This window comes from Neofelis nebulosa, chromosome 2 (assembly GCF_028018385.1).
Source record: "Neofelis nebulosa isolate mNeoNeb1 chromosome 2, mNeoNeb1.pri, whole genome shotgun sequence".
Classification (NCBI taxonomy): Eukaryota; Metazoa; Chordata; class Mammalia; order Carnivora; family Felidae; genus Neofelis; species Neofelis nebulosa.
In genome coordinates, this window is record NC_080783.1 from 202,827,056 (window position 1) to 202,840,072 (window position 13,017).

Below are 13,017 nucleotides of genomic sequence, written 5' to 3' on the forward strand. Positions count from 1 at the left end.
AGGAAGCCCTTTCATCATTAAAGTGAACTTAGTGGTCAGTGGACGCAGGAGGGATGGGCTAGCTGGGGTGGGGTCTGAAGGTCTCTAGCAACATGCTGTGCTCAGGGATGGGGTCAGAGAGAGGGACTGCCCAGACTCCTCTTCTTGAGTACTTGGGAGCTAGTCAGTACTCTAGAGGAGGGGATTTAGGGCAGTGAGGGATCACCGGCTATTAACCCTGCAAATCCCAGTAGCCCACTCCTTGGGTCCCATAGCTGGCTTACCAGGCTGGTATGGGAGGAAGACTAGTTTCTGCAGGAAATTCTGGTACCCACTCCTCCCCCCACGCCTGCCCATGAACAGGCTGTTCTTGTTTACGACCCTCCTCCCAGGAGAACAGTGATTGCTCATCCCTACATGTGATTTGAGAGGGCCGGTCTTTCAGGCCTGGAGGAAACTCAAGCCCCAGCCAGCCACTTGGCATCGGAATGTTCAGCTGGTCCCCTCCTGGGGCTCATGTGACCAGGACCCAGCTATAAATATCAGAGGGGCCGCAGACCAAGACAGAATTCGGGCGCCAGGAGAAGAAGGCAAAGAGGCTCTGGCTGGGTACTTTGAGACAAAGGCAAGACCCCAGGTCTACTTAGAGTGAGGCAGGTGACGGAGGCAGCCAGGTGAACCCCCAAACCTCCTGACAATATGGATTATAAGTCAAGCCTGATCCAGGATGGGAACCCCATGGAGAACCTGGAGAAGCAGCTGATCTGTCCCATCTGCCTGGAGATGTTTACCAAGCCGGTGGTCATCTTGCCGTGTCAGCACAACCTCTGCCGGAAGTGTGCCAATGACATCTTCCAGGTCAGTGCTTGGGCACAGCCCCGTCCTGGGGCCCCAGGTGGCCACTCGGTGTTCCTGTGGTGAAAGCCGTTCTCTCTTAGTCTAGGACTTCTAAACCAGGGCTGGTTTTCTCCCGTCTAGAGCGAAGCCCCTGCAGAGGCCTCTGGGCTGGGGGCGGGGGGCTCGGAGGCGGCTCTGGCTGCCCCATTCCTTCTCCATGACGCGTGTTTCCCCTCCCCACCCTGCCCGCAGCCCCCACCGCTGCCCTGAGCCCGCAGTTGACTCTCCAATCAGGAGTCAAATGCCTCAAGCGATAAGTGGGAGAGGCAGGAGAGAGAAACCAGACCCCTGAGGCTGGAGCCAGCTCCCTGGTGGCAGGGGGCCCAGAGCTTTAGGAGGAGGGTGGCCAGGAGGCACTGGGCAATAGAGGCACCTTCCCTTTCAAGTCTGTTGCCGGTAATAAGGGGCTGGAAGGGATCCATCTTCTTAACAAAGGAATGGGAGGGGCGTCCTGGCTGGGAAACAGCCCTTTACAAAAAGTTCTCTTACTCTTATCTTTCAAGTAGAGGCCTTCATAGTTGGCTGTAGAGATAATGCCCACTGCATGAATGGGTAAACGGAGGCTTAAGAGTGAGAAGGTTGCTTGCCCAAAGTCATTCGGAGGATAGTCGTGGCTTGAACCTAGGTCTGCTGACTCCCAAACTCGCTGACTGCTATGTTCCTTCTCGAGTGTTCCCCGTGTAAGTGGGCTGGCTCTCATCTCAGGATGGGGAGCTCCAGGTCGAATGGTTTGACCAGAATGGTTGAGGGAAGCAGGAAGAAGGACGATGGGAGATCGTCCCAGGCCTCACCTCTGCCCTTGCCGCCCGCAGGCCGCAAATCCCTTCTGGACCAATCGGGTCGGGTCTGTGTCCATGTCTGGGGGCCGTTTCCGCTGCCCCTCCTGCCGCCACGAGGTGATCATGGATCGTCATGGAGTGTATGGCCTGCAGAGGAATCTGCTGGTGGAGAACATCATTGATATCTACAAGCAGGAGTGTTCCAGGTCAGTGTGCTTTGCTGCCGGGGGCCCGTCCTTCCTCCCCAGATGGCCAGTGCCCAGCTCTCCCAGGCTCCTTCCCATCGGCCCAGGATCCAGTGCCCTGGCTGGAAGAGACACACTGGTCAGTCCAGAGAGCCATGTCCGGCTTCCTCAGGCAGAACAGAGGCTCATTCCCATCTCCAACACTGGCTCTCGGTGTCACTCCGTGAATGGGAAGGGGCCCAGACACCAGGCTGCCCTCCTGGGAGAGACTGAGACAGGAACCAGGGGAAGGCCGAGTTGTGGGAGGGAGAGGAAGACCCTGGGGCCAGCTAGTGGCTGTGACAGGCAGAGAAAAGGGCCCAGAGAGAACGCGGCCAGTTTCTCCATAGTGAAGGCAACAGCTACCATCCCAGGCCCCGGGGATGCTTCCTCCGGCTGCTGCACAATAATCCCGTGGATCAGGCATGATTTTTATCATCCCCATTCCACGGATGAGGAAGCTGAGGCTCAAAGAGGCGAAGTCAATTACCTAAGCTTTCCCAGCTGGGGAGTGGAATGGGCTGGGAACGGGCCCTGCAGATCTGGCCCCAGGTCTCCCTGTTTGTAAAACAGCAGCTCTGTCTCAGGCAGAGAGAGACAGAGACAGAGAGACAGAGACGGAGAGACAGAGAGAGACGGCCACCAGGGAGATCTTTACAAATCCAGACACCTGACAAGACTCCCAGGCTGCTGCCCTCGCATCCTTTGGTCCTAAACCGTCACCAGGTGCCCGCCTGCTGGCAGTGTCCTGCCTAAGGAGAGGTGACAGACCAATGTCAGTGAGAAAAAGCCCTGCCCAGGGGAACTGTCTGCTAGTCTGACTCTGTCACTAATCTACTGTGGGAATCTCCGGTGAGTCTTTGAGCCTTCGTTTCCCCTGTCTGCAGAAGGGGACAGTGAGGTTTGTTACTGTGGCTGTCAAATAGGGCTTTGATGGGAAATGTTAAAAATATCGAATATTTATTGAGCACCTCCCGTGTCCAGACACGGTACTAAGCATCTTCCATGCACGATCCCTATTTAATTCTCACAGTAATCCATACGGCATTCTTAGCCGCATTTTCCAATGAGGAAATGGAAGCTCAGAGAGGGTCAGAGGTTTGTCTAAGGCTCCTCAGCAAGTGTGAAGCGGAGAGAGAGCCTGTCTGACTCCATGGTGAACACTCCTGACTGCTGTTGCCTCTCGTGTTGCTGGAGTTCAGCACTGCAAAAGTGCATATACATTACTGATCATTATCATGATAACGAAATCAATATTGCATCTAAACAGTAGCCTCCCCGCCCCCCACTGTCGACCTATGAAGAGCATGTTATGTTTGAACCCTTCAAGGCCTTTCCACATCGTTGAATGGCAATGATAGCCGCCCTTTTTTGGGGGGGGGGTCTGCTCTGTGCCAGGCTCTACACGCTCATTGCAGACAAATGCCATGATCCCAGTGGCTCTGGGATAAGACCAAGCCTCAGAGAGGTGAAATCACTTGCCCAAGGTCACAAAATGAGTGAATGGAGGAACAGTCTGGATTTGAACCCAGATGCTGATGCCTGGGGTTGGAAGAATGGGCATCTGGGATGGCAGTGGGCACAGGCACCAGACCCTCAGGGTCTTCCCTCACCTCTGCCGCTACAGCCATTCCAGAGCTCGATTCCCTGGGTGGGTGGGTAGAGAGTGACCCCTGCCGGCGTTGGGTGGGGAGGGCGCTGGGTTAAAAGACGGAAAAAGACAAGTCTGGAGAGGGGTTGATTTAAGAACCAGCGGAGACAATAATGTCTGGGGGTGTGATCAGTTGTCCAAAGCTGTTCAGGGGTGAGGCACTGGCGGGGACGGGGGACAGTCGCCATTTGACATTTATGAGATGCTTGCTGTGGTATGGGCTGGGAAAGCAGAGGTGGTGTAGGCACGGTGTTGGCTCTCTAGACCCCAAAAAACTGAACCTCAGGTAGGAAGTAACCGATACCCCAAGAGAAGCACAAATAAGATGCCAGAGTCCCTAAGTAAAGAAAACGACCAAGGGAGAAAGAATGTGTGTTTGGGAAGGAGAAAACTGGACGCTGGAGAGACTTTCTGGATTGTAAGCCAAGGCTCAGGCTGGGCTGTTGGTCATCCCTGGGCTGCCCTTTTTCTGATTGTGTGACTTGGGGCGCACACATTTCTTCCTTCTCTGAGCCTGATGACACCCTCACGGCATACTTGCTGATAGATTCTCTCCACCTGTTGAATTACCACCTCCTCCAAGACACGTACCGTACCCTGCAAATTCCGGGGTGAAGAGAATAGACAGGTTTCCCTGCTGTGGTGGAGGTTACAGTCTGGTGGATTAAATATAGAATTCAGTGAGGCCATGAGTATAAATTGCTTTGTTCAGGTCAGGCCTGTAGTAACCAAGAGCTACGGGGACTATAATTAGATTAATGCACTCTTGCCTCCCCTGCCCTGACTTGATGGGTGACCTTGGGCAAGTCAATTCACCTTTCTGAGGTTCAGTTTCCTCTTCTCAAAAATGTCCCCGGTTCTGACTCTGGGATTCTACAACCTTTCCCATGTCCTGCACTGGCAGGGTCCTATGGCAATTCCATCACCCAGAGTTTGGGGCCAAGGATCTGAGGACAGCCTTGGTGTCCCCGGCTTTCCTGGTTCTGGGTCCCCAGAAAATGAAAAGGGTTGGGAACAGCCAATGACTGAGAGCTCAGGCCATAGATCTGGGGGTGGCCCCCTGGAGCTGGGGAGGAGGCAGGGACTCGGAACGCTCACCGTGTGACTTGCGACTCTTCTCCGCTGCAGTCGGCCCCTACAGAAGGGCAACCACCCCATGTGCAAGGAGCACGAAGATGAGAAAATCAACATCTACTGTCTCACGTGCGAGATGCCCACGTGCTCCATGTGCAAGGTGTTTGGGGCTCACAAGGCCTGTGAGGTGGCCCCGCTGCAGAGCGTCTTCCAGGGACAAAAGGTACTGGCTGGTGCCACTACTACCCCCAGCCTGGGTCTGCCAGGCATGGCCAGATGATTCAGGATGTGGATGTGATCCCTGTAGATCTGCTGAGCCGGCCTTTCAGGAATAGTCCCTCTGGAGGGACTTCCCAGGCCACAGGGACAGCAGCTCCTGCCTTCCTGGGAGAGGTGGCTGAGCTCATGGGTTATACTTAGAGCCACTTGAGAGCATCTGGGTGTGGCCACAGGGGAGAGACCGGACCCCTGGGCCAGGCCACCAGGGTCCTCTCAGGCCACGACCTTTACATCCCAGTGTGCTTTGGGCCCAGATACCTCTTCCTGTGCTGGTGACCTCTCCTAAGCAGGGGGTGGCTGGGAGCCCTCTCCCTTGGCCTCCAGGCCTGTGGGAGCCCTATCATCCTGTCCATGCAGTAAGCTGTGGCCCCTCTTTCCGGACACTTCTTCCCTGCCTCCCACCCTTCTCTTGATCTCTCCCTTCTAGAACTCTCCAACTCTGTTTCTTTCCTGCATCCCTTCTTTCCTAGAAACAAGCCCTTCCTCTGCCAGAATGTTGCTGTGCTTTTTCCTCATTTCCCCTTTCTGGGCCTCATCTGCAAAATAAGGGATGCGGTGTTTCTCCGATGCTCTCTGCTCTGGCCCTGAGCTGCACCTCAGCAAGAGGCTCTTTCTAGCAGAGAGGGGAGTGAGGGTGCCACCCCCAAGAAGACAGGCCCTGAGACTATTTTTGTCTCTCCTCCCCTGATCCCCCATCCCCTCCCCCCATCTAGACGGAGCTGAGTAACTGTATCTCCATGCTGGTGGCGGGGAACGACCGAGTACAGACCATCATCACTCAGCTGGAGGACTCCTGTCGAGTAACCAAGGTGAGGGGAAGAAGAACTTCAGACTCTGGGGGTCTGAAGCCTCCTGGTGCAGCCTGGTCTCTGGGGTGAAGGCTCCCCTGTGGGTTGTGGCTAATGGTTGGGGCCTGGAGGCAGGGATGGTGGAGGAGGGACCGACTAATCCATTCATCCACGCATTTACCAAATGATTCTGGAACATTGTGTCAGGCCGGGGTGGTGAACAAGACAGACCTGGTTCCTGACTTCAGGAGCATCCCAACAATAATTCTCAGTATTTTATTCAGCACTTGTAGGTTTCAGAGCCTTGTCTTTGATATGCTGTAGACTAAAGCTTCTCAGACTTGAAAGTGCATTCAAATCCACCCTGGAATCCTATTAAAGTTCAAGTTCTGATTCAGTAGGTCTGGAAGGAGGCACGAGATTCTGCATTTCTTTGTGCCCCAGTTGCTGGTCCATGGGCCACAACACAGTGAGTAGCGACACTGTAGAGGCAGAAGGACACTTTTCTATCCCTGTAAAAGCATCCGTGACTTTCCACTCCACTTGATGTGGGGCCTGGGGATGAGAAGGGGGGGGGGGGAATGGGTCATCATACTCCTAGGGGAGGAAGAGTTGTGTGAAGGATGGCCTCAAAGGAAGGAGGGAGACATCGTTACTACTCACGAGGTGCTCCCAGTCTGATACAGGATGCTAGAGCCCCCATTCTTATGAGATACTATGATTATACCCATTTTACAGGTAAGGAAACTAAGATGTAATAACATCTATGTCGGAGAGCAGGGAGCCTCAATGAGGAGGCCACTAGAGGAAGAACTGTTTCTCTGCCCCTGCAGATGTAGAGCTTCCCAAATCCAGTCTTGGTTGTAAAATGGGGGGAGGGGGGGGTGGGAGGAGAGTGGCTTGGGAGCACACAGGAAGCCCAGAATCCATCATCCCACTTGACCCTGGAGTCTATTTTTGAGGAAGGGGCTAGCTTTCTCCGTGACACCAGCCTCCAAACGTCACTGGTGCGCTAAGTAGCTATGACGCCTCGGCTAGGCCTTCAGCTTGTCTTCTGTCTTCCAGCCACAGACCTGTTATTCCTAGCGCACCCGTCCCAGGAGGGAAGTGCTGGGGATAGAGAGGAGGACCCCACAGGATGTGACTCTGAGATTTCTGTCCCCAGGACAACAGTCACCAGGTGAAGGAAGAGCTGAGCCAGAAGTTTGACGTACTGTACGCCATCTTGGACGAGAAGAAGAGCGAGTTACTGCAGCGGATCACGCGGGAGCAGGAGGAGAAGCTCAGCTTCATCGAGGCCCTCATCCAGCAGTACCGGGAGCAACTGGACAAATCCACTAAGCTGGTGGAGACAGCCATCCAGTCCCTGGACGAGCCTGGTGGGGCCATCTTTCTCTTGGTGAGCAGGACTAGGAGGGTGTGGGCAAGTCGCTTCAACCCACCAGTTCTGTCTAAGGTGTGAGCCACGCTCCATCACTGGTCACCCACGTGCCCCGGGGCAAACCACTTAAAGCTCTAAGCCTCAGTGTCCTCGTCTGTAAAACGGGCCTGCAACAATTCCTACCTTCCTTCCTCTTAGCTGATTTTATAAGGATCAAATAGGAGGGTATTTGTGAAATGGCTTTGTAAGCTACAAAATGTGGTATTCATGTGGAGGCCATTTGTTGAGCACCAACTGTAGGCCAGCCGCAGAGAGGACTGAGACACAGCCCTGCCCTAAGAACAGCTTGTTGGGGGAGACAGAAAAGGATCAGCTTATAAGGCACAAAGCCCGGTCCACAGTATGTGCTTAGGAAATACAGGAAATTTTTCTGTAGAACACAAGACATTGGGTATAAAAAGGTGACTAGGGTATGATTCTCATCTTGGAGGTTTGGGGGTTTAAGAGTGTTTCGAATGATACCCCTAAAATCCAAGCTTCCTGCCACGACAGTGGATGGGTCCTAGGGTGATGACCAACACCTGTGCGGACCATGAACAGAGGGAAAAGGTACAAGCTCCGTTCAACTCGGGGCAGGGAGCAGGTCACAAGGGGGCTAGGGACTGGCACCAAGTGCCCATCTGTGGCACCGTGACTGGTTTTGCTGACTTCTTGGGGCTACTTCTTCTGCAGTCCTAACCTTTGCTCTCTCTCTTTCCTCCCACAGAGTGCTAAGCAACTCATCAAAAGGTCAGTGTCTCTCTAGAGCTCTGATCCTAGCTCCCGCCTAGCTCCTAGCTCCCACCAGGGCCTCTCACTTCTGTCCAGTGGGTCTCCCCCTTTGCATTAGGTCTACTGGGAGGGTCTACCTCAGGCTAGCTTTCCTGGTCTTTGCATCCCCTGTCTTCTCGGACCACCCATTCTGCTTGTGACTGGAGAGGAAACACTCCACCCTCCAGGGGGAGCCTTTAGGTGCAAGGCCTGGGTGTGGGCACAAGTATGTGCACAGGTGCGGGTTGGAGCTGAGACACCCTCTTCTTTCACTGAGGCCCAGAAATCTTACCCTGTGCCCCCGCCCCGTTTCTCTCTTCCTCCCTCACAGCATTGTGGAAGCTTCCAAGGGTTGCCAGCTGGGGAAGACAGAACAGGGCTTTGAAAACATGGACTACTTTACCTTGGACTTAGAGCACATAGCAGACACCCTGAGGGCCATCGACTTTGGGACAGGTAAAGGAGGTGGCTGTGCCATGCATGTACTTTCCCGCTGGACCCCTGGAAACTTGCTTCCCTTCTACTGAGCCCCGTGTGCAGGCAGATACACTAGCAAACTCTCAAACTCATATAGCTAACTTCTGGATGAGCCCAGAGCCTAGCACAGTGCCTGGTACATAATTGGTGCTCGATAAATTATGTCTGGATCCACTGCACGGAGGCATGGGGCAGTAGAAAGAGCATGGCAACTGCAGTCTGGCAGATTAAGTTCAAATCCTGGTTCTTTTTTTTTTTTTTTTTTAATGTTTATTTATTTTTGAGACAGAGAGAGACAGAGAGAGACAGAGCATGAACGGGGGAGGGGCAGAGAGAGAGGGAGACACAGAATCTGAAGCAGGCTCCAGGCTCTGAGCTGCCAGCACAGAGCCCGACACGGGGCTCGAACTCACAGACTGTGAGATCATGACCTGAGCCGAAGTCGGCCGCTTAACCGACTGAGCCACCCAGGTGCCCCTCAAATCCTGGTTCTACCACTTGTTATCTGTGTGACCTTTGGTGAGCACCCCCCACCACCTCTCTGAGCTGCATTTTCTTTCTTAGTTTCTTTTTTCTTTTCTTAGTCTTTCTTCCTTCCTTCCTTCCTTCCTTCCTTCCTTCCTTCCTTCCTTCCTTCCTTCCTTCCTTCCTTTCTTTCTTTCTTTCTAAATTTTTATTATTTTAAGTAATCTCTACACCTAACGTGGGGCTCAAACTCATGACCCCGACATCAAGAGTTGCATGCTCCTCTCACTGAGTCAGCCAGGTGCCCCTGAGCTGCATTTTCTAACTTCAAAATGAGGTTGAACATGGGCCTATGAGGGGCACCTGGGTGGTTCAATTGGAGGAGCATGGGACTCTTGATCTCAAGGTTGTGACTTTAAGCCCCATGTTGGGCATGGAGCCTACTTAAAAAAAAAAAAAAAGCCACGGACCTACTAATAGTGACCACATCATGGTGCTGTTGCAACAAATAAGATATTAACACAGAGCAGCTTGTCAGATACTAGACATGTCCTAGTGATTGCCTAAAGCTGGTCTTCGCTTCAGCTTCTTAATGCTACATCTCTGATACTCACACACCTTAATTTACCTGTATTATATCCTCATTTCTGTTTGTAATTACTCTGTCATAGAGTATCTATAATAATTGTAGCAGCGTCATCGTAACAATAATAAGGGAGAAATAATAAGGGAAAATGAGGAAACTGGATAAAGAGCAAAGATTTAATAATTTGCTCAAGGTCACACAGCTGCAAGGTAGCTATTTAGCAACAGAGAGAGTGGATCCAATTTTGCTGAATGTCGTACTGATGTGAGAGGTGATGCTCCGCTGACCAACTGAGAAAGACAGAGCTGGCACCTCTCCCACAAGCTTGTAGAATCTGGTGTTGAATCTGTGCTCAGAACCCCAAAATACCACGTTCACGGGTAAGGACCAAGTGCGTCCCGAAGCTGAGATGCCAAAGGACTTGGGCACGTCCATGACTGTGGATCATCTGCTCCACTCTTACCCTCCTTAAGCTAAGACAGTCACGAGTGGATCGCACTGTGTGAACAGCACGACACTGTGGGACCCACGCTGCCTTCCACGATCGCCCTGAGGCTCAGGTCTTTCATACTGAGGGTATATAAATGGGGGAGTGCATTTATCGAGCACTTTCTACGTCCCAGGCACTAAGCCTGTGACCTAAATTCTGTCATTGAACTTCATGAGGTAGTTTCTGTTGTCATCTCCATTTGTGGTTAAGGAAATAAAGCCAAGGGAGGGTCGGTAATTTGCTGGAGCCCACACGGCTAGTAAGTAGCCCTGTGGACTCCATCAAGGGCCATCTGGCTCCCAAGACCCTGGTGAGGATTCTCTGAGACAATGCATCTAGGCTTGACATGGCACTTGGCACGTAATATGCGCCCAGCACAGGCTGCTAAGAGTAGTTACATTGTGATAATTAAACAGCAAAACCAACAGAAACCCCTGGGTTATGCACAGACCCCCAGCTACGCAGCTGGAAATTGGGCTGACCTGTTGGAGGCATGAACTCTTTCAAACCTCTCCCTACACACTCTGGACAAGTGCTCTGGCTCTGCGGGTGATCCCCTCAGGGCCCCAAAGCATCGAGGAAGTGGCTCGGGAGAGGGGGGTAGAGAACAGAAACGTCCCGTGTTAGTGGAGCTTGGAGGCAATGTCCTGCAATGGGAAGGTGAGGACACAGGTTTTGCAGCTCAGTCACTGCCTGTCTGGGGCTCGCTCCAGAGAGCTTTGGAGCGGATGGCCCCAGGAGTGTCCCCCACCAACATAGCCACCCCTCTGTAGGCTGTGGAATGAGGAAACCCGGACAGGGAGTGCTAGGCAAGCAGATTTCAAAGGCTGAGCAAATTCCTTCAAGACAAGGACTCTGATCCCTGAGAATTCGAGTGTTTTGTCCATTCTCTCCAGGTGATATGTACCTGTCTAACTGAGAGATGTGCCCAAGCACAAGGTGTGCTTTCCCAAAGTCCCCTCTGGTCACTGGTAGGTCAAGTGATAGGAGCAAAGGAGCGGCTTGAACCCTCTCCCTTGGAGGGTTGTGGGAAACGAGGAGGAGGAGGCCGGGGAAAGGAGGAAGGAAGCAGGGCTTTCTGCAGCTTAGGCTTGGCGGGCTCCGTCACCTCCGGGGCCACTGATGTCGCTGCATGGCCACGTGGCCCTAATGGGGGAGGGGGGACATGGGGAGGGAGGGGTTTGGAGAAGTGCGGTCTCCTGCCTGGTGCCCCTTCGAGCGGCTTCTCTGAGGAACCGGCCTCATCCTAATACGATTGTTCTTTGTCACGTACAGATGAGGAAGAGGAAGAGTTCATTGATGAAGAAGATCAGGAAGACGAAGAGTCCACAGAGGGAAAGGAAGAAGGTAAGACATCCATCTGCCTTCATTCATTCATTCATTCATTCATTCAACAACATGAAGTCCTGATGGTGTATAAAACGCCACGCGGGACCCTGGGAATGATGCCAATACAGGGCGATGATGCCAATACGTGTTTGACGCCTTTGTGAAGGCAAAGTCCTGTTCCCTTTAACCTTAGAGAGAGGAAAGAAAAAAACCTAATCATAATAAAAAGCTCCCATTTTATATCTAAATGACCTTCCTGAGTGGAGAGCAATACAGTGTAACAGACACCAGGCTTGGCACTGAGGTGTTTTGTTTGACCAGCAGAAAGCTGAAAATTTTTAAAAAATTTTTTAGGGGCGCCTGGGTGGCGCAGTCGGTTAAGCGTCCGACTTCAGCCAGGTCACGATCTCGCGGTCCGTGAGTTCGAGCCCCGCGTCGGGCTCTGGGCCGATGGCTCGGAGCCTGGAGCCTGTTTCCGATTCTGTGTCTCCCTCTCTCTCTGCCCCTCCCCCGTTCATGCTCTGTCTCTCTCTGTCCCAAAAAAAAAAAAAAAAAAAAAAAAAAAAAAAAATTTTTTAAATATTTCTTTCTGAGAGAGAGAGAGAGAGAGAGAGCGAGAGCGAGCGAGACTGAGCGTGAGCAGGGGAGGGGCAGAGAGAGGGGAAGACACAGAATCCGAGGTGTCAGCACAGAGCATGACACGGGGCTTGAGCCTGGGAACTGCGAGATCATGACCTGAGCCCAAGTCAGCCGCTCAACCCACTGAGCCACCCGGGCGCCCCATACTGGCAGTATAATCCTGACCTGTTCCCAACGTTCTGAGTCTTGGGCTACTCATCTGTACATGGGGACAAAATACTACTGACCTCAAAAGGTTATGGTGGAGAGTAAATTAGATGATCATCTAACACAATGTCTGGCACCTAGAAGGGACATGTTTGCTAATTAGCACATGTGTGCTAAAATTATTTTTCAAGCCAATTTACTATTGGAACTAAATTCCAATCCAGTTGAACAATATGGGATACTCTTCTGGAGTTTTGCATTGGATGGGCTATCCACGGTGTTTTGACAACTAAATTCTGTTTGGGTTTAAAAAGAAGAGGCCAGGCCGGAATTGGAGTCTGATCGTTTTGTCACCGTGGCTTGGGAAGCCCCGGATCCCCCTGTGCCCTGTCTCACCTTGTGTTTTCCCGGTCTTTTTCTTTCAGGACACCAGTAAGGAGCTGGATGAGGGAGAGACCTTCTAGATGCAGAGAGACTGGGGAGGGTGGGGATGGGCCCAGCTGCCTTGGTGACAGGCCCAGGGTGGGAGGGGTCGGGGCCCCTGGAGGGGCAATGGGAAGGTGTATCTTCTCTCTGCTCAGAGAGCAGGGACTGGCAGTAGGACCCCCACCACGGTGTCCAGCAGCCACTGAACCAGAATTGGAAACGTGCTTGAAACAACCACACGGGACACTTTTCCACGTTGGTGCAAAATGGAGTATTTTGTACATTTTTTAAATGTGATTTTTGTATATACTTGTATATGTATGCCAATTGGTGCTTTTTGTAAAGGAACTTTTGTATGATAATGCCGGGTCATCGCGGGCCTGGCTGTTGTTAGGAAGAGGGGAGGGGAGCCGGGCTGACACAGCTGCCCTCTTCCTTTCCTCCGAGGGAGGGCTGGGTGGCACTCGCAGGCCTAGAAAGGGATACTGTACTGTACAGGTGTCGATGCCTGTCCCTGACACAGGGGACGGCAACTGAGTTTGTGTTATATGTCGTTTCAATAAACGCACAGCACTCTCTTTCTGTTATTACTGTAA

At 52.5% G+C, this 13,017-nt stretch overlaps 1 protein-coding gene across 1 annotated transcript; it reads left to right on the top strand.

The window, feature by feature from the left end:
* Positions 1-517: 517 nt before the first annotated feature.
* TRIM63 (tripartite motif containing 63) lies at positions 518-13,017 on the top strand. Its single transcript, XM_058718539.1, has 9 exons — positions 518-837; positions 1,689-1,861; positions 4,659-4,827; positions 5,597-5,692; positions 6,837-7,070; positions 7,819-7,841; positions 8,194-8,318; positions 11,156-11,227; positions 12,421-13,017. Exons 1-9 carry the CDS (start codon positions 679-681, stop codon positions 12,429-12,431), a joined length of 1,062 nt encoding a protein of 353 aa, XP_058574522.1. The 5' UTR covers positions 518-678; the 3' UTR covers positions 12,432-13,017.